Here is a 20,864-nt window from a genome sequence, read left to right as displayed (position 1 = left end):
CCATCCTTAAAGATTTGTAGATTCAACAAACGAAATTAGATTGGGACAAAATGCCTCAGATAATTTTGAATCACATTATTTCCAAAGCAGAATGACTGTGATAAATGACAACCATATGGCTTCAATCCAACGAGAATGTGAGGAACACAGGTGGCAGTGAGAGGGATATTTTTCTCCCATTTGATCTGGTTTATGAGCCGAGCAGTAAAAGTATCAATTTAAGTTTATCTGAACAATTCTCAAATTCAACATGAAAGCTACTCAAACCTTTTGGATTGTAAATAACAAAATATTTGCTTATGCAAAATAGATCAATTTGTACGTTTTAATCACATGAAAACTAACTCAAAACAAACACTAGGCACAACTGATAATGATTTTATGCAAATATAAACATTTTCTGAGATTTGTGACAAATACATTTGTCACATTATAACTCAGGTTTAATGAATTCATTTTGAGCTCCTGTTGAAATATTATTGAAAGTCTCATTCCAATATTAACCCACTTAAAATGACTCCTAACCAAGTTACAGCAAGGCAATTTAAAGCTACTTTGATAGGCTTTGATACTTTGATTCTCATAAGACAATGCTGTCTAGATAATAATTTTTATCTCCTTGGTGACATTCGTTTAAGATTCCATTATACAAGTAAATCTCAATAATTTAGAATATTATCAGAAAGTTTAATCCAGTAATTGAATTCAAAAAGTTACAATTAAATTACATAGATTTATTTCACACAGAGTGAATTTTTCCAACATGTATTTCTATGCATTACAAACAATTGGCTTAAAGTCAGTGAAACTGGGAAGACTTGACAGTTCTCCAGCGAAACTCATTGACAAGAAGTTAAGTCGCTAAAAATCATTTCTTAATAAAATAGTTCTTCACAGATTACTTCCAGATTATTTCCAAAATTACTGTAGGAAAGTTGAGTGGAAGGACAGGTCGTAGGGGAAGTTTGTTCACAAGCAACAGGGATAACTTCAGTCCAGGAGGCTTATTGGAGATTTTCAGGAAATGCACTGCAGACTGAGTCGGTGTGCCAAGACAAGCAACTTAGAGATGTATCCACAACTGTTGCAGTCGATGTTAAACCAGAAACAACATCAGAAATGTCTTGAGGACAAAAAGGACTGGATTGTTGCTCAGTAGTCAAGTCTTTTTAGATTAAAGTCAATTTTGCTTTTTGTGGAATGAGGACCAGAGAGTTTGGAGGAAGAGTAGAGAGATCATGTTACATGCTGCTTAAGTTCCAGTGTGAACAGAGGCGGCCCTAGCCTGTTTGACGCCGTGGGTGAACCACCTTTCCTTGTCCCAACCCTTTTATGGCATTTATGGTCAGCAATGGAGAATTATTGCCAAGAGAAGATGACAGACACCAAATCCAATAATGTAGATGACCCAAAGGCTGCAATTAAAGTAATGTGAGCTTCCATTTGCACCTCTGCAGAGTCACAGACTAACCATTTCCATGCTACAAAAAATTGATGCAGGAAATTAGGCAAAAGTAGGCCTAACCATGGCATGAGTGCACATAACATACTTTAGAAAATATACAATTGAAAGTCCTTTAAGTCACCAAGCTGAAGTTTGGGTTGTACATGAGCTGTTAGATATAATTATTAAAATTAACAAGAAGGAAAACAAATAAAATGCATCACTGCATAATCAATCTACACAGTGACTTTACAAACCAAATAGATAAATTTAGTTTTATTTGTTTACTTGTATATCAATTTGTGGGTTTGCCTGTGAAAAACCTGGGGTGTAGAAAATATAGACATTTGTTTTAGGCAGAAGAAACAGTAAAGTTTTGTTAATTTATATATTAAGTTTTCTGACATATACAGTACATGCCCTATATTTTTAGTCTTTGACAGCTCTGGAAAACCACAACATTTTGCTGACAATGAAACATTTTTTATATTAAACAGGACTGTATCTGGATGTGTTCAAATGCCAAGCCTTGCTTTCTTTGCCTCTCTTCCTGTATTTCCATTGAACTTGTTGTCCTATTGGGAGCTTTTAAAGTTGGCTTCTCACTGCGCTATGCGTCTGAGAGACAACACTGACTTTATTGTTTACGACCCAGAGCTGAGCAGAATTTCACACTGAGTGTTGAGAATAAGTAAAAGGTTGGAAAAATATCCAATAAAGGCAAAAAAAGTCTAATGTGGCTGGTCATGCAGTGATTAGTGAAAGGAAGCCACAATGGTTTTGGCAACAGTTGCTCTGTTTCACTAATATACAGTCTTGTTTTGTATATAAATCACATAAAGATTTCTTGTCACATTAAACCCAAGCAGACATGAGTAAACTAATGCTGGCTAAGAAACAGCTTCATGCAGAAATCCCACGAGTAGAATCCACAGACTTATTTCAGAGCCAGCTGAGATCGTAGCGGTTTGTTCTCATCATTCTGACTGAGCACTCAAACATTCACAGCATGCAGAAAAACTACACAATCAGCATGATATCATTCATCCCTGTCTATCCCGTTAAGTCCACCTTCATTATTTATCTCCTTTCTACTTTATCAGTTTAGCTTTTAACTGATTCATTATTTTTCCCCTACCTTGTATCTGCCAATTACCCCTTTTTCTGCATTTAATCCCTAGAGAACATAGACCCGCACTAATTCTGTCTTCTCCCTATATTTCTTTCCTAATTAGTTTAGCTTTACTTCTGTACAGTGACACACATTCTTTTCTCTTGCCACAAACAATCTTTCATTCATCCCCAGGGGGTTAAATGTGCATCTACCTTTCCTGCCCCCTCTTTAAATATTGATACTCTGATTCTCTCCATATTAGCAAATGGCTGTTGATCACAGAGCTTTGTGAGGGTGTGTGTACGTGCTGCAGAACATTAATGAGCATGAAGCAGATGCATATTTAATACCCCGAACACATTCCATCACCATAAATGCTTTTATGTCCCCATCAACTTTGCGGAGATTGTCTCATGAGTCCTGACTCAGAGCAGCAACAAAGCCAAACTCTCACTGTTAAACAACCAAATTCATGTGACCAGCGTGTTCGGAAAGTTAGTGTAAGTCCAATTAATTCCCAATAAGCAAGCCAGTGAAAGCTGGTTAGAACATTGTTAATCAGGTCTACAGTACATTCATTTACATCTAATATCAGGGAGTTTTATCCATCTTTGTCCAGTTGGGCCCAAAGATTTAAATGAGTCTTTCCCATGTAACTGCATGATTTTTTTTTTAAAAGAAAACAGCAGAGATGCAAAGACTCTTTGCTTTTGCTGGAGGCAGAGATAGTTATAAAGTATAATAGCTGTTGGGAGGAAGGATCTGTAGTAACGCTCCTTTGTGCACTTAGGATGCAGCAGTCTGTCCCAGAAGGAGCTCTACAGTTTTGTAACAGCTTAATGCACGATCTAACCTCCACCTCTATTACGACTTAAAACAACTGGTTACATTTTAACCATTTAGGATTTTAAACACCAGACACTTTGCACTGAGAAAAAAAGAAATCACGAACAATACATTATTATTTTCCTTGATGGTATACACTGGTTTTGTTTTTGTGTATCTTATCTTTACTACCATATTTTCCGCACTATAAGGCGCACCTAAAAACCTTCAATTTTCTCAAAAGCTGACAGTGCGCCTTATAATCCAGTGCGTATAGATGGACCAATATTGAGCCACAACAGGTCTCGCAACTACGGTAAGCAGCCGCCGACTTCATTTTCCCCCGTAGAAGAAGAAGCGCGCGGTGCACGCTGGGTTTTGTGTAAAGACTTTAAAATGGCTCCTATTAAGAGACACACTTACGACGCAGAGTTTAAGCTCAAGGCGATCAGTCACCCAGTAGAACACGGGAATAGAGCAGCAGCGAGAGAATTTAACATGAACGAATCAAAGGTGCGGAAGTGGATATATATTGTGATTGCACTAAAGTTTGATTTACCGTAACAGTATCAGACTGTTTTTTATGTGTTTATTGAATCGAGGAAAAGTTCCCCTCCACTATATGTTATACCTTGCTGTTAAAAGATAAACTGTGTCACGAAAATACCACGTCACTTACTTTACCTCAGGGAAAATAATAAAACAGCTGTTTATTCATTTTGGGAATGAACAGAGTTTTCAGAACACTGGTTTGTAATCTATTAATAAAGTTTGACTGACCTATCTGACTGTTTTGTTGACATTCCCTTTAGCGCAGTTCCATCTAATGGATGCATAACGTAACCCCAGCCTCTACTGTAGCGTCTATTCTATGCGCCTTATAATGCGGTGCGCCTTATATATGAAAAAAGTTTTAAAATAGGCCATTCATTGAAGGTGCGCCTTATAGTGCGGAAAATACGGTAAATGTAATTTTATTTTCTATTTTATCATTTGTCTACCTGTGATGTTGTGAAATATTTTGGTCAGCTCAGTCTGTTGTAAATGTGCTATATAAATAAACTTTGGCTTTTTGCGACCAATGTTGTGATGATCTGGTGCATTCATGCAAGTGGGCAACTTTGCCTCTCTTCCTGGGGTCTTCTGGGTTACTATGTTTCCAACTATCCCCTTGGTGTAGATTTTTCTGCAATACTTACAAATAACAAAAAAGGGACTCCTTCTTGTCAAGTTCTCTGAGGTTCACCAAGCCAAGGCTTCAATTTAATGAGCTGACAGGCATTTGATTCAGCAGTTTACTTAATGCGGTGCAAGTTTTTTTATTATTAAATCAGAACAGTTGCTACAGCAAATATTTCAATACTTTCATACATATAGGCAAAAAAAATATTCATATTCATCCATCACTGAGCAGTAAGGCAGCCTACAGACTCCCAATGGATTAAAGGAGAATTAAAAAAAAAAAATTAGACCGCAAGCCAGAGTGAAGTATGCGTAGGCGAGCTGTGTCAAAAGCCAGTCAAGTAGAGTGCACGTGTCCTCGGGGTGAGGGCATGAATGCAGATATAGGTCCCTTCTTTCTGCTGGAGCTGAGTGGATGTGATGTGTTCAGGAGTGTATGCTGCTCGGTGTCTGCTTGTGTCAGATAAAGACACATAGCAGACACGGTAGCAAAATGCGCACAGGCTCTAAAATAATAATCGAGGTACAGTATATGTGTGTAGAAATGCTCCCCGTCACACACTCATTTGGACATTGCATTGCTGAGTTGCCCCACGACACAAAGCCACACTTGACAGGCAAGAAGGAAATGTTTTAAGGCTATAAACAGAAATCCACAGTGATGCAACATCTAAATGTATGGTAACAAGCTAATGAGTTTCAAAGATTAGTGGTTAAAAGCCAGAGATAAGTCAGATGCCATTACACAGGGTGAGCCAAACAAACAGGGAGGGGTGGAGACAAGTGCGATGAGATTCAGCAGCAACCAAGTGGCGTATATTTGGAACGCAGCATTTACTAAAAAAGACATGTAGATAAAAACTCACATGAGGTTCATTTGTTTGCAAGAGCATATGTACCACAAGAGAATAAACTTTAGTTTGTAAGTGTTTTGTGTTAGATTCCTCATTGTTAATTTTCTAAATCTCTGACATGCTGGTTCCAGTTTTTACCTATCCTAATTTAAACAAGAATTCTAATCTTTTAATAAATGGTAACTTTCTTAATAAATGTATGTTTTAGTGAAATAATATTACAGAGCTCTCTTACTCTGCATGACTCAACAAACTCAGTAATATTCTCTAGGGGTAGAGACAAATGTAAAAGAAAAATCCAGTGAGCTGCACAAACCTCTTTTATTAGACAGATTATACCTCAGTAAATTTTTTTACACACCACAAAATGTAGCAGCATATCATGTATCAATGCATTTTTATTTTATTTTTTTTCAAAGATCGCTTTCAAAAATAACATTTGTCTTCCACCTATCTGTAGTGACAGTCTCTCATTCATTCATTCCTTTATATTAACTGTAAGTATTTAAAAGATTTTAAGCAGTTTTTTTCATCTTACATTAAGAATTAGCACATATTTAGCATTGCTGTGTATTCTCTAGCTAAAGACGGCCATTTGCTTTGCTCTGTGATTTTGAAATGACTTCCTATATCTTTCTAATCCAGCATGTTTCATAACAAATAACTGGACTTTTAAAAATGATAAAACGGGGCACTGGAATGCATCTAGCTTCCTGCTATATCTGTTAATGTCGCCCTGTTGGAGCCTGAAAGAATAGCTGGAATAAGCTCTGTAGAAAACACTTTTCTATAAGCTTTGTTCAGCTTATTTTCTTCCCTTGACTTCATCTTTAAACAAATTACCGATACCAATACCAAGTAAACATTGTTAACGTCATGTTAATTTCTACAATGGGGTGTGTCAATGCTTCTGTGACCCAGTAGTCATTGGTTTGTGTTGATTTGCTAATTGAAACAAAATCTGGTTTAAAGTTTCAGATCAACAGATCACCAGGTAAAATTTAAAATGGACACATTATGCTCTAATTAGCCTCAAGTCCCTCCTCTAGGCTTAATATTGGATTTGACCCATCATATATTTTTTGATCATTTCAAGGTATTTTACTTTTTAAGATGTGGTGGTGTTTATGAAGAATTGCTATCAACTACAATAGTGCAAAGTTAAATTAGTTGTTCAATTTAAAAATTTTAATGTGACTTGAATATTTTTCTACCATATGAAAGTACATCAGTTTGTCCTATTAGCATTTTTTAAAAACCTGATCATTTTTAAAATAATGCTAACTGTCACAATTACTTTTTTCCGGAAGCTCTTATGGACAAGTACCTACCAGCATAAATTATTCCTGAAATGAAACTGCGAACATTTAGTGGAAAGTACTGTACCTAAAAGCTAACATGCAAGAAGAGAACTCGGTGCAGAAAATAAAAATCCTCACTGCTTTGTGTTTTTCTCTCTAAGATCCTCTAGAAGCATCTAATGCATTCAGAGTGAATATGATACCGTGAACGCACTGCATCAGAAAGAGTTAGCATGATGACTATTACTCATGATGGAGTTAGACTAATGTTGGCAAGACCATCGGTTGGTGTATGAAGTTGCCTGCTTTGAAATTTCAAATGTCTTCTTTATGTTTAGGTAAACATGAACACACACATGCACACCCCTGCATACACATAGTACGTCTTTCCATAAGGAACAGTCCATAAAGCGTAGTAAGTGTCTTTGGAAAATAGTCCTTACAATGTAACAAATAAAAGGCCATACACACACAAACACACACATAACTAGTGGATTCTTGGATCGTGTTTGTAGATAATGTTAGAGTGGTCTTCTGGCTGAGAGCCTGCAGTCTACAAAGCAAAGGCTTAAAAGCAGGTGACATTTATAGTGTGCAAGCTAACTCTGACAAACATCTCACAAAAAAGTTCTTTGGGTAAGAAATTGTAGGTTTTTGTTTGCCTTTTAAAGTCTGTCATGTTTGAGGAGATGTTCTGGACAGTCAAACCATTTCTAGCTTATTTCCTTTGGATCAACATTATTAGATTTTCCTTCTTTTGTTCTCTTCTTGGTTTGTTATTTTGTTTGTATTTCCTTTTAAATTCTGTAAAGCACTTTGTATTGCCTTGCTGCTGAAAATGTGCTATATAAATAAAATTACCTTTATCTTTCAAATTTCGTTTGATGTTTTACACACACAGGTAATCAGCTACAAATAAAAGATGACAAGCTTATGTTTCAATTAGATTTGTCAGAACTTCAGCCAAAACAAAATATCATCTGTGAACATACACACACTTACCTGGTGAGACAGCTTTGACTACCAGGTGGGAATCCAAATTATCCTTCTGCTCAGTGGCACAGGAGACATTACCTTTGTTATAGACATGTTTTTTATAGAGAAGTTTCTCTTTCTTTAAAAAGGGAATCCAGGGACCACATGTAAAATCCTTGCACAGAAACCTGCAAGGACCTCACATTGTTTTTTTACAATCTGAGGTCGTAAAAAACATTTTTTTTTTGTTGCTTTTGCATTTTAAATTATGAAATCCCAAAATGCTTATTTCCATTAAAAATACATTGTGGGACATGTGTGTTTTGTTTAGATTTTTAGGTAATGTGTGATTGTTGAGAAGATGACACTTAATACACTTTAGTCTCATGATATTTTGAACCTAAGAGGAAGATAGGTCACTATATGTAACACCTTAAAGAGCCTCTCATTCACTAATGTCTATGCTTTTCTGCAGGACAGTGCCACCATGCAGTTCTGTGCCAACAAGCTGGACAAAAAGGACTTTTTTGGCAAGTCTGATCCTTTCATGGTTTTCTACAGAAGCAATGAGGATGGCACGTAAGTTCATCTGATTTTGGCATTTTCTGCTTTGTCAGAATGTTTGGCATCACTGTCTTTTTCAGGATGTCATGCAACCCTTTTCTAACCATTAGATTAGATATGGTGAAAGCTACAAATAAAGTGAAAGGATACAATGCAATATTTGGTGTGTTAGAATCACCCAATCAAAGTATAGGCCTGAATTTAATAGGCCAACTATTTTACAAATAAGAAGTGGCAATAATTTTAGTCGCTAGACATTCAGAGGTGGTAGAAACACATCCCAAAATACTTGCGGCTTTAATTTTATTTATAAAATGTATTCACTTTCTAGATTTCTATTTGTAAGGGATTTGAAAATATTAATTATTTTCCTTCCAGCTCACAGTTGTGCATTACTTTCAGCTAGTCTGTCTCAGAATATAAAGAGTTTATGGACTTTGTTCCAACAAAAAAATCATATCCTTACAAGTTTTTTTTTTTTTTTCAAAAAATAATTCTAAATTTTCAAATGTCCATCCATCCATCCATCCATTTCCTGTTCACCCTTGTCCCTAATGGGGTCGGGAGGGTTGCTGGTGCCCATCTCCAGCTACGTTCCGGGCGAGAGGCGGGGTACACCCCGGACAGGTCGCCAGTCTGTCGCAGGGCAACACAGAGACATACAGGACAAACAACCATGCACACACACACTCACACCTAGGGAGAATTTAGAGAAACCAATTGACCTGACAGTCATGTTTTTGGACTGTGGGAGGAAGCCGGAGAACCCGGAGAGAACCCACGCATGCACAGGGAGAACATGCAAACTCCATGCAGAAAGACCCCGGCCGGGAATCGAACCCAGGACCTTCTTGCTGCAAGGCAACAGTGCTACCAACTGCGCCACTGTGCAGCCCTATTTTCAAATGTCTCTAATAAAAAAATTATAAAAGTAAGTGAAGTGGAAGAAATTTAATGTGCTAAACTGTGTTCCTTTCTTGCACAATCTGAGAGGAAATCTGCGGTGGTTATTGGGGCATGCACATCATATGAGGATGTATAAAAAGACCTGTGTATCCTTTTCAAATCACAAGTAAAATTTTCATAGTGCAACTTATAAATGAATCCAGGACTGCAAACGTGAAAAAGAGGCAATTAATGTAAAAATGTATGGAAAGAGGGGACAACAAAACCTCGGCATCTGCATTTTACATTAATGAGGTAAAAGCAGCCAATTGCAGAAGCAATTTACTAAGAGATGCATAACACTCTCCAATCTCCTCACAGGAGGAGCACTCCTCTCAGAGTACTCCCCAGTCGATCATAGGGCTTTGTATTTCTAGCAAAGTCAGCTGTATCTGGCTAAAGATCATCTGCAGGTTTTCCTAAAACCTTTTTCAATAGAAATTACCAGGGTATGAATAGACCCCCTAGTCTTGCTGAAAGTGTGTCTCCTACAAATCCCAGACAACGGTGTAAATTGGAGAGTTGTGTGGTTAAAGGAGTCATTGGACATTAAAAGGTTGCAGCCACTCAGTCAAGCACAAACAACCTAAGCCAGGGATTTGGATTAAGGCAAAAACAAAAGCATGATACATGTTGTTGCTTTTCAAGGGGGTATTTGGGTGGTATCTTCTCTGCAAAATATTTTACATATCTGAAAAATCCATTTGCAGGTCATTGTCACATTTCTTCTCCACAGGGAGAATTTAAAAGCCAGGGCAGAATTTTAAATTGGTCTCTGTGGTCTGAGACGTGGGACCAGAAGAAAACAAAACTCTATTTAAAGCATTTCTCCTGTCACTGCAAGATATGACTGATTGATCTCTTCCCTGTATCTCCACACACTCCTCCCCCTTCTTTGCATATTTAGTGTATCTCTCTTTCATTCCCTCCAGGTTTTGTAGGCAACAAAGAATCAAATTTCTTCCCGACACTCTTTTTGACGATATCCTTTTTTCATGTTCCTTCTCTTCTGCCTCTAGGTTTACTATCTGCCACAAAACAGAGGTGGTGAAGAACACATTAAATCCAGTGTGGCAGCCTTTTACCATCCCAGTGAGAGCACTCTGCAATGGAGACTATGACAGGTACAACACAGTTGCCCCCTGCTCTATCTCTTCTGCTGTTTTTTTCATTTGACACTGCACTTTCCCCTTTACTTCTACCACATTATTAATACATTTTAACCATGAATGGTGTCTACTGTCACTGATTCCTCCTGGCTCAGTCCGTCGACTGTCATTAAAGCTCTTATTAACGTTTTCTAACTGACAGTGAGTGTACTAAGTGGAGTGATTAGCACACTCTGTTCAAATATAATAATACTTTAGCTAGTAGGAATCTGTACCTGTTAAACAATTATTCTGCAACCATTTTTACCTCAAAGTAGCTATGTGCTATGTATTCATATATTTCAGATCTGTTAGTCTATATGACTCTGTTTTTTTTGTTGTTGTTTTATTTTAAGTGAAAATGCTGTTTAACTAAAGGAAAAGAATCCAAACCTATGAATTTTTGCTACAACTGTGTGCATTGGTAGTTTTTTTTACAACTTGGTACATTAGAACAAGCCATAAATATCTGTTTTCTTTAGAATGAATTTAGAAGCTAATGGTTTTACCTATTCTCTGTCTCCATGCCTAGTAGGAAAGATTGAGGTAAAGTGCATAAAACGATTTAGCTGTTTTTACATCCTAAGCTACTTTCTTTAAAATAAGAGACAGACATTACATTTAAATAATCAGCTGTTGCTTCCTGAAGTGTTTTATGTCTTGCCTATCTAATAAAGAATATCTGAAAATGATGACATATATTTGTGTTCACCCCCATTTACTCTGATACCCCTAATCAAAAGTGCAACCCAAAGAATCCTGATTGTTAAACAACATATAAACACCTCAGGGGTCTGTCTAGTCTAATCCAACTAGAAAAATAACCCTCGGCATCTCCTTAAACACACTATCCTTACTGTAAACCGTTATGGTGGTGGCATCACGCTGTGGGTATGCCAATCATTAACAGGGACATAGGAGCTCATTATGTTTTTCCAATCAAAGCCACGTTCTAAATCAAATTTAGAGCCTGAGACAGAACATGGTAGTTTATAATCAGAGACGTGCTCCATCCAGTCTGACTGACTGGATGGAGTTGTTTTGCAGCTCTTTTGACGTTTCAACAGACATTTTTATATGTTTATGTGTGGACTTACTATAAAACATGCAGCTGTAAATGCAATTAAATTGATGTTCTACTACAGTATTTACTCAGAGGTGCAAAATATTTTTTTAGATTCACTGGTTTCTGTGACACCAGTGAATATTTTTCTTCTACTCCACAATCAGAAACTGCTTTCTATTGAACCATTACCAAAATCTTGTAAAATGCCCTGACATTTGGAGGTAAAGTAAGAAAATAGGGAAAAGTTTAATGGAAAAGGAAACATTTTCAACCCACTCTGTTAAATACTTTAATAGCGGCATATGCTGAATGTTCAGAGGAGAATTATTAAATGTTGTTTTGCTTTAATGTGTCACTGAAAACAGCAAAAAAAAAAAAAAAAAAATTAATAATAATAATAATAATGAAAATGCAGGGTTGCTTTTTTCCCAGCAGGCACATTATTAATGCAAACTTGTTTAGTCAATGATGATAAGAATTCACTTTTCTCAAAGCTTATCTGCATATTTCTAATTTAAAAAGACAGTGATGTGAAGAAAACAAGATAAATCTTGAAGGAACTTTGAGGATAGATGAAAGGATAGAGTGACAGGCAGATTGCCTTTATGGGGGCACATATTTCACAAGGAATATTCAACCCATTTTTCTAACTTTCCTTTCTCATCTCTGTCTCTCTCAAAGGTGTCTGCCTTATCTTGTTTGTATGCAGTCAAACTAATTACGGAAACTGCTGAGAGCCTGGTGTGCGAGAAAGAAAGCTGAGATAAATCCCCAACAGACTTAATTTATGGATATATAGGGTTGCCACATTTAGGAAACATGAAGCTTTGGTAAAAATGGATGAAACGTATCAGGTGGTAAATCGTACACCAGCCCAAAATGTTTTTATTTTGTCAGATCCAGATATACATGGGCATAAAAGGCTCTTCCTGAAATGTTTCTGTGCCAAACAAACACACTTAAAAAAATGCTTAAGATGCTCACATACCCATACACTGTGGAAAGAAATTTGACATGGAGCATCTTGAAACATCAGTACATTGGCTAAGAGAAGTTTTAAATTTGTGTGATTGTGATTAAATTTCCTGGTGGTTCTTGGTTATATTTTTGTTCATGTTAACATAAGCACAAAGATGATACCTGACTTGTACATTTAACTGTATTAGAAGACATGAAGGTTTTTTTTCTTACTTACTATTCCTGCTTTAGATCTGATAGGATTACAATAATCATTTCAAAGTGCTAGAGGCCAGAATAACTACAGAGAGACAGTTTTCATATTACTTGCTGAAAGTTTGTCCCATTCTTCCCACCAGATCTGTTGTAGCTGAAGTAGGTTTGTAGGCCACCCTGCTCACACACCCCATTTATAATGTGGCTTTATGATGCAGTCAAACTCCAAAACATTATTTAATGTCCTTAAGCAATGTTGCAGCGCAGTACACGGTGTGATCAGGGTCTCATTTATTTCAAGGTCTCTCAATTTACTGGCTGATGTCCTGAGATGTTGCACCAATATTTTCACAAATTCTTTACTTTGATGTCTATCCGTCCATATATATGCATTAGATACTGTAACTGTGTATAATATACACACCATAGGTATTTGCCAAACACAGCTTTTTAGGCTGCATAATTGCTGTTCACGTCTGTCAAGTAATGGAAAGCTTTCTGTTTGTGTTTCCCCTGCAGAGGTGAAAAATGTGTTCAATGCAGACTGTTTTCATAAAAGCAATTTAATCTACCAAACAAAACATGCCGTCTCGTCCTTGTAAACTCTGGAATCAAAATATGACCTCTTCATCAAATAAGTCATGCTATGACTTCACCAGTCCTCACCTTTATTTCATCATACCTATGCAAATAAAAACAATCAAATTTTGACTGAAAACGCTGATATGTTCAATAGAAAATAAAGATACGTACCAAATTAATTCAAGGCTGCACACAATTGTATTGCATCACCCAGCAGTGAGTTGCACAGATTGATATACTTTGGTTTGGACTTGCCTCTTTTATTTTTGGTACTTAAGAGTAAGATCTAAGGCTTGAACGAGTTAACAAAAAGTGCCCTACATTTTTCAAAGTAGATACATTGCTGCTCTGATATCTTCAAAGTATTCTCTTAGGATTTTATGTGATAGAGCAACACAAAGCATTGCAGTATTATGAAGTGAATACAAATTTGCTTCAAATAAAAATCTTTACACGTCAGAAGAGTGTTAAACATTTGCAATCTGCCATCTGTTCACTGATACCCCTAAGTCGTTGAGGAAGATTGTTGGCCTGATACTTCTGGGCATTTTATCTTTTAAAATCACCTAATTAGCAAACAGAGTCTTCCTAAAGTGCAAGCTGATGTCAGCGTAAATACGGGTGTTCTGTGAAGGCCTTAGACGTTTGTTAAACCCTTGAGAAATGGAGACAAAACAGAATCGTGAACACTAAGGAACACATCAGACAGGTCAAAAAGAAAGTTACTAAGAAGTTGACAGCATGTTTGGGATCTTTTGCATTGTGTCAGTGAAATATATAAAATACCAACAAAATACATAACATTTTGTTGCTGTGATAAAACAAAATGCTAAGAAGTTAAGTTAAATACTTTTGCAAGGAACTACATTTGATGCACAAATTGTTTTCTGTTATGTTGGCTTTCAGTTTTGTTTAGAAATACTTTAGACTTCATTAGAAGAATAATTAAAAAATATATTAATGGTTTGAGAGAGGTGCAATAGTAGACAGCTATCCGTTTTAAGGAAGCATGTTTCATTCAGGTGTTTACACTGCCTTGATGTGCATTGCTGTTGTATTAAACAAGAGAAGACAGGAAAGGATTTGACTGAGTTTGAAACAAGGAGATAGAAGCTAATGAGAGGGGAGTAATAGATCGCACACAACAAGGGCAAGGATATTTACTCTGTTACAGAAGAAATAAAGAAATCCAATATGTCACAGACCCTGTTGCAGATGAGTTAATGGAGATACATGTGGGAGGGTGAAGAGAAACAATCGAAGCTGGAAGTGTTTCAGAGTGCTGACTACTTTGGTCAGTAACTATCAAGTGAAAGGAGTAAGTTCTGGATCTTTTTATAGCTCCATTGTCAACCACCTGGAGAATTACTTGCTTTTAGTGTGGGTGATACAGTTATTCACTGCAAACTCTGAACAAATATTTTACATAATGCGCTCTTGGATTACTCAAATAAACCATTTTGGTTCAAGAAGAAAAAACAAAAACAAGGAAATAGATGCCACCGATGAATATAATCCTTCAACTGGTGCCTTTTATTGAACTTCAGTCATGATTAATGAAAGATGTCTTAAAAATTTAGAGAAGATTATCTTCTGGATCCACAACAGGGACTCAAGGATCTAAGCTCAAGAGTACTTCTAAGCACCTGTAAGATTAGATACGCAGATCTTAGAAAAGGAAAATTTGATAAATGACTTGAGTGACGATAGAAGTATCTACTGTAGGTCCTTCATTAACATATCGGTGTGCGAATAAACATCAGCACCTGCTTTTGATTTGTTCCTGTGCTTAGGCTCGTGAAAGGAAATATGCTTCAGTCTGTTATTTTTACTTCTTTCCTGCTGTCACTGTCTGTATGTTCTCCTTTCCCACATTGGTGGAGAAGGGCCACGTATGTATTGGGATGACAAGCGGATTTTCTTTAGCTCACATCCTCAAAAGAACAAACCTTCAGTGTGAAACAGCATGTGCCAGATGGTAAGGAGGAAGCTAAGCTTCTAACAGGCATCTCAGTCCCTTAGTTGCAGGAAAGCCTCTATGATGTATCACTTGATTCTGGTTTCTTTGGATCTGGAAGGTGTTGGTGCTTGGTTGAGGCGGAAGAAGAGAGAAGGGAAGCAGAAGCGGGATCAATATGACTATAGAATGAAAGTGCCAAGTAAAGTTTTGTCCCTTTTATGTCTGCAAAAGCACTTTCTGCAGCATTTGTGTAAAATGTTGATGTGAGTTTTGAGTGGTGGAAGCAAGCATGTGCTGCAGAGTCTGTTGCAGAGCAACAGCTTTATATAATTTCACCCCCCCACATGATGCACCCTGCTGTTCAGCCTTATTCTGCAGCTGCAGCAGAACATTTCATGTCTTTGTTGATTAGAAGATTAGAAGCATTCCACAGCACTTTGGGAAAGTTTTCATACTCCTTTTAATGTCTTCAAGTATTGTTAGGTCACTTTGGTGTATTTTAGTGAGAATTTATGTGACAGGCAAACATGAGTGGAAAGTAGATTAAAGGTTTAATTTTGCGTGTGTGACACATGCATCTACTTTATACCTACTTGAATCTGTACTTTGTAGAATAAACATTTGCTTGAGTTATAGATCCACATCTAGAGACTGAAATTTCTGTCTGATCTCCTTGCACAGTAACTTCAGCCTGTCAGAGTGGATAGAGAAAGTCTATTAAAGACAATTACACGTTACATGTCCTTCAATATAAACCTGTGTTCTGTAGCTCTAGCTGTATGTTTAGGGTCCATCATCTGCTGGTTTCTTGTCCCTGCTGCAGAGAACGATACTCCCAACAACATGTTTCATAGTGGGGACGGTCTGTTCAGCGACCCATCTTCCACACTTCTCACATTCTCCTGGCTTTCTATCAAGAAAAATAACTTTCTTCTTGTCACTGTTTCATAAAGACCAGATCTTTGGAGTGCACAACCAGTGGATGTCCTTTAAGTAGTTTCCTGCACCTGAGCTGTGTCTCTCTAAAGCTCCTCCAGATGTACCTTTGCTTTGTTAGTTGTATTTTTTACATCTCTGTTATGGTCTTTGTGCTTCATGAGGATGTTTAGTTGCTAATGTTCTAAAACACACTTCTCAGGCCTTCATATAATATATGTGGTTTTAGTAGGAATTATTTTCTTCTCAGGTTATTTTTAAATGTTGAGTTGGATCACAGTAACCAAATACAAATCCACACCGCACTTTTCATATTTTGTTGGGTTTTTTTTTTAGAAAGCTTGTATAAATTTTCCTACAATCAAAAATTATACATTATTTTATATTCCTCAACTACATATAATCAGAATAAAGTAAATTTACGCTGTATGGACTGTAATTTAACAAAATAACAAATGTTCAAGTGCTTCCTAAGAAGGAAACTGTTAATCATGTGGGAATAGGTACTTTGATATCATGGCCAACATGTAAAATAATAATTAAATAACTTAATATTATATATTTTATTTGCAAAAACTTTGCATAAAATGTAATGCTCGACCTTAGATGTCTAACAGAGCTGAAGAACATGCTATTTTGAAAACAATCATGTGCAAATGTTTTCTGACTTGAGTGTTTTCTTTGCACAGAACAATCAAGGTGGAGGTGTATGACTGGGACCGGGATGGCAGGTGATTGTAAAATACTTATTTTTCATATTCACAAACAATTCAATGCAACAACACGCTTTGACATGCAAACAATACAACCCCCCCACCCCCTGATCAGAATAAAAACTTCACTTCTGGAGTTTAAGTTTGTTTTTCCTTTCCTGTTTTTCTTTGTTTTGTTTTCTTCTCACTTTTTCCTCCCAAGCCATGACTTCATCGGGGATTTCACGACCAGCTACCGAGAGCTAGCTCGAGGGCAAAGTCAGTTCAATGTGTATGAGGTGAGTCATCTCGCTGTTCCCACTGTTCAGCAATATGTCTGTTCGATCCTGAAACACAGAATCCCAGTGTGGGAGATATCTGGATCTCGTGACCGATATGTTTGACACTTCCATCATTTGACAGCCAGGTTACACTGCTTTCCATAAACGTTAGTTCTTTTCTCTCCATGGACATTCTCTATTCTATGAAATGAACCAAAAAAAATAAATGTTTTAAAGAGAAACACTGAGAAAAATTTTATTAGTGTTTTCTTGAGCTTTTTTATTGTCAGTCTTAATGTCTCTCCACCTTCCGTGATCTGCAATACATTCAATAAAACCTGATTTACTTTATTTTTTTGTTTTTCTCTTTGTAATTGGTGGTCTGCTTACTTGCATATAAATATAATTATTATCAGCAGCATGAAGCAAAATTAATAGAAAAACAATGCAGTGATTTAATTGATGCTTTAAATGTTCATTTCTGAGTATTTTATTTTTCAATGGAAAGCTTAGGATGCAATTTAGATCTGAAAATCTTTCATGAAAATCCCATTTTAGGACATAAAAATGACATGAGTATATTTCATGTTTATCCAAACCATGACTTTTGATATACATTTAACAATTTATCACATTATGTGATGGTTTTACAACCACAATTCTTTGAGCTATGCTTTAAAATCTACCAATCAAAATGAGCTGAAATCTTTGAGCGGGAATTAAAAGTCAGAATCTTACCAAGAATAAACGACGTGTCGATGCTTATGCGCCCCTGTGGGTTGGTGGCCTTCAGCGAAGGACAAATACCTGTCTTTTAGATGTCAGCTCCATTATGCTCTGCATTTGATTCTTCTTTACCTCCCAGTGAGACTGAAAGGCCCTTTAGTTTTTGCATCAGCAGATTGTTTGGTGTGTCAGACAAATTGCCATCCCTCCATGTTAAATTAGGGGCTGTCACTTCCATGCCTTGCAGCTATTGAGAATTGAGGTAATGAGCTGAGACGTCTTTGGTGTCTGAATTGGCATTTCTCTCTTGTTCTTCATTCGCAAGAATGCAGCTTAATGTTAGTCGCGTGCACTAAACCTATTCCACTTGAGAATCCATTTTAACTTAACATTCAGCTATGAATTTTCAGACTTCTATCATCTAGAACTATTTCTGACATATATATATATATATATATATATATATATATATATATATATGTGTGTGTGTGTGTAGAGATAGACACTTCTATCATTATATCTAAAATGTATACATATTTATAGTATTGCAAATCAAGTTTTAAGGAGTTGTAAAAGAATATCACCTGCACCTAATGCTTTTTAATCTTTTTATCTACTTAGGTGATTAACACCAAGAAGAAAATGAAGAAAAAGAAATATGTTAACTCAGGGACAGTGAGTATGGCTTCAGAAACGAAGACTTTTTTTCTCTTTCCTCTTTTCAGTGTTGGTTTTCTTTTGTTGTATTTGATAAGTCTTAAAAGAGGCACATTTTCTTCTGTCTGGGGAAAAAGTATGTACAAGATTAAAGGGTTGATTTGCTCAGATGTATTATTGCATAGAAAATATGACAGTAAGGCTGAATGAAAAGAAAGTTACGTGGGAAAAAAAATTATGGTGAATTATATGTGACTGGTTGTGGGGAAAAAAACATGTAAGAGGCACAAATTGAGGAAAACTTTGAGGAACTTGAAAGACATCAGAAAGATGAATGAGACATCACTTTTCACACAGCTTACCCAAACACATCTGCTGGAGTGAGTAATGCATACAAATGCATCCCATCTACTCTTCAAACTTGTCCTTTGGCATTGCAAATAATTCAATTATTTGAAAGGCAGTTTCCTTTCATTCTGATTCGATGGGATGATTTGAGTCAATATGCGGAGGTGTAGGATGTATTAGGAGGAAAACACCAATGCCAATGAGTCTAATCAATTCTTTCTCCTTCTTTATGATTCACAGGTGACCCTACTCTCGTTCTCTGTTGAGTCAGAGTTCACCTTCCTAGATTACATCAAAGGAGGGTGAGTGGGAATGACTTTTTGCACAAATGGAAAAAAAAAGCAAACATCAAATAGACATTTTTTTCCAGCTGTGCCTATGATAGGAAAATGATATCCACATTATTACTTGCAGATTTTTCCTCATCTTTCTCTGCACAGTGACGCCTTAGAGCAAGGCAATCTGGACTTAAGATGTATTCTCACAGTTGGTCATACTCTTGAGAAAAGAGGCAGGGCACTATGCTGCTGTACTGACAATGTTTTGTCTGAATTTGTGGGTCCTATTTAGAAGTACACATAAATATACAGTATATATCATTTTTATGAATTAAAGTTAAATTCTCCTTAAAGGGTCTAGCAGCCCTTGAACCTCAGGTTAGCTTTAGCGCTAGAGATAGCTTGTGCATATGAAGTATTTCTCAGGTAAAGTGATACTTTCCAAGCAGGCTGGACGGTGCTTTGATCTCAGCTGACTCTTCACAGCAGGGAAACTGTCAGTGGTTTTTATGTCCTGTGGCAGAACTGACAAGTGTGACAGATTTTGCTGACAGCTTTCAGCTTTGGTGGATTTATGATACAATAATCTTAAGCTTTAGTGACCTCACTTCAGATATATATACAAATGGATGAAAAAGAAAAAACATCTAACATGAGTTAATTGATCTTATGGGGAACTGGTTGATATTTAGCTTTCCCCCCTTCTGAAATGCATAAAAATAATCCTTATTAAAAGAAACATTACTTTTAAAGTGTAAATTTAAAAAAAAAAAACTGAAACCCTAAAAATCTCAAAGAAAGATGGTATAAAGTAACCGTTAGCTGCAAAAGAAAGAAAATTCAGATGGAAAAAAAAAGAGAATCACTGGGAAAACTTTTTTTTATTTCTTCTTGCAGATGAACCATTTGCTAACCTCATTCAGAAAAAAGTTAATTAATTAATAAAATTAACTTTAATTATGTTGGCACGGTCAGGCTGTGGAACATTACAGTCCTCACGCCAAGCTGAAAGGTTAATGGGAATATTAAACACGTTCATTTTATCATCGTTCTTTTGCTGTTCTCTCTGGTGACTTTTCTAGATAACGAGAGGCTGTCATTTAAGCTCCTTAGGGCCTCATTTTGTCGTAAATTAGCAAGACGTAGAGGGGGAAAGCTTCGTCAGCAGGGAAAATTGGATTATGATTTGCTCTTAAGTGCTCCATCAGTCTAATAGCTTGTTACCAGGCTTGGTCTCTCACATGCTCCTCTAGTCTTTCATTGAGAAGGTGAAAGTCAGATACCTTGGATATCATGTCCTAAATTTTAATTGCCAAATGAGTGGCTGCTGTTTGCGCTGTAACAGTGTTGTTATAGGTGTAGGAAAGTGAATAATAAATAAAGTCCTGTTGGATAAGCTATTATCTGGTTTGTACAATACCCTTTTAATTGTTCTGAGGAAAATAGTTTCTATTGTGTCACAGATTGTGGGGGAGAGAGTGCATTAATTTTGAATACGACTGTCTGGTCCTGTTGATTTGCTTTTTTTTTTTGCCGCTTCCAGAACGCAGATCAATTTCACTGTGGCCATTGATTTCACAGCATCTAATGGTGAGTGATTACAACTTCAAAGCGTGTGTTTGGTAAGGAGGGCAGGAATAAATTGAGGGGAATATCTGACTGTGACATGTTCGTATTTAGAATCAATCTCGCAAACAGAAAGACGGTGCTGTCATGGACACTGTATACAATCACTGCTCAGTAAGTCAAAGCCTTCTCTGGGGATTTCCTCCTGCTAAATGTTCTGCTGGTGCACTCATCAGGGAGAAGGATA

At 36.7% G+C, this 20,864-nt stretch overlaps 1 protein-coding gene across 2 annotated transcripts in view; it reads left to right on the top strand.

The window, feature by feature from the left end:
• Positions 1-20,864, top strand: part of cpne5b (copine Vb) — a 127,467-nt gene that overhangs the window by 90,437 nt on the left and 16,166 nt on the right. For both annotated transcript variants that reach the window (XM_028003692.1, XM_028003693.1), the window contains 7 exons: positions 8,171-8,274; positions 10,224-10,328; positions 16,759-16,800; positions 16,985-17,060; positions 18,390-18,443; positions 19,014-19,075; positions 20,595-20,641. In XM_028003692.1, the coding sequence (XP_027859493.1) occupies positions 8,171-8,274; positions 10,224-10,328; positions 16,759-16,800; positions 16,985-17,060; positions 18,390-18,443; positions 19,014-19,075; positions 20,595-20,641 (490 nt within the window). The remainder of the gene's footprint in view (positions 1-8,170; positions 8,275-10,223; positions 10,329-16,758; positions 16,801-16,984; positions 17,061-18,389; positions 18,444-19,013; positions 19,076-20,594; positions 20,642-20,864) is intronic.

The sequence above is a fragment of the Xiphophorus couchianus genome, chromosome 20, assembly GCF_001444195.1.
Source record: "Xiphophorus couchianus chromosome 20, X_couchianus-1.0, whole genome shotgun sequence".
Classification (NCBI taxonomy): domain Eukaryota; kingdom Metazoa; phylum Chordata; class Actinopteri; order Cyprinodontiformes; family Poeciliidae; genus Xiphophorus; species Xiphophorus couchianus.
This window is presented reverse-complemented; position numbering and strand designations above follow the sequence as displayed.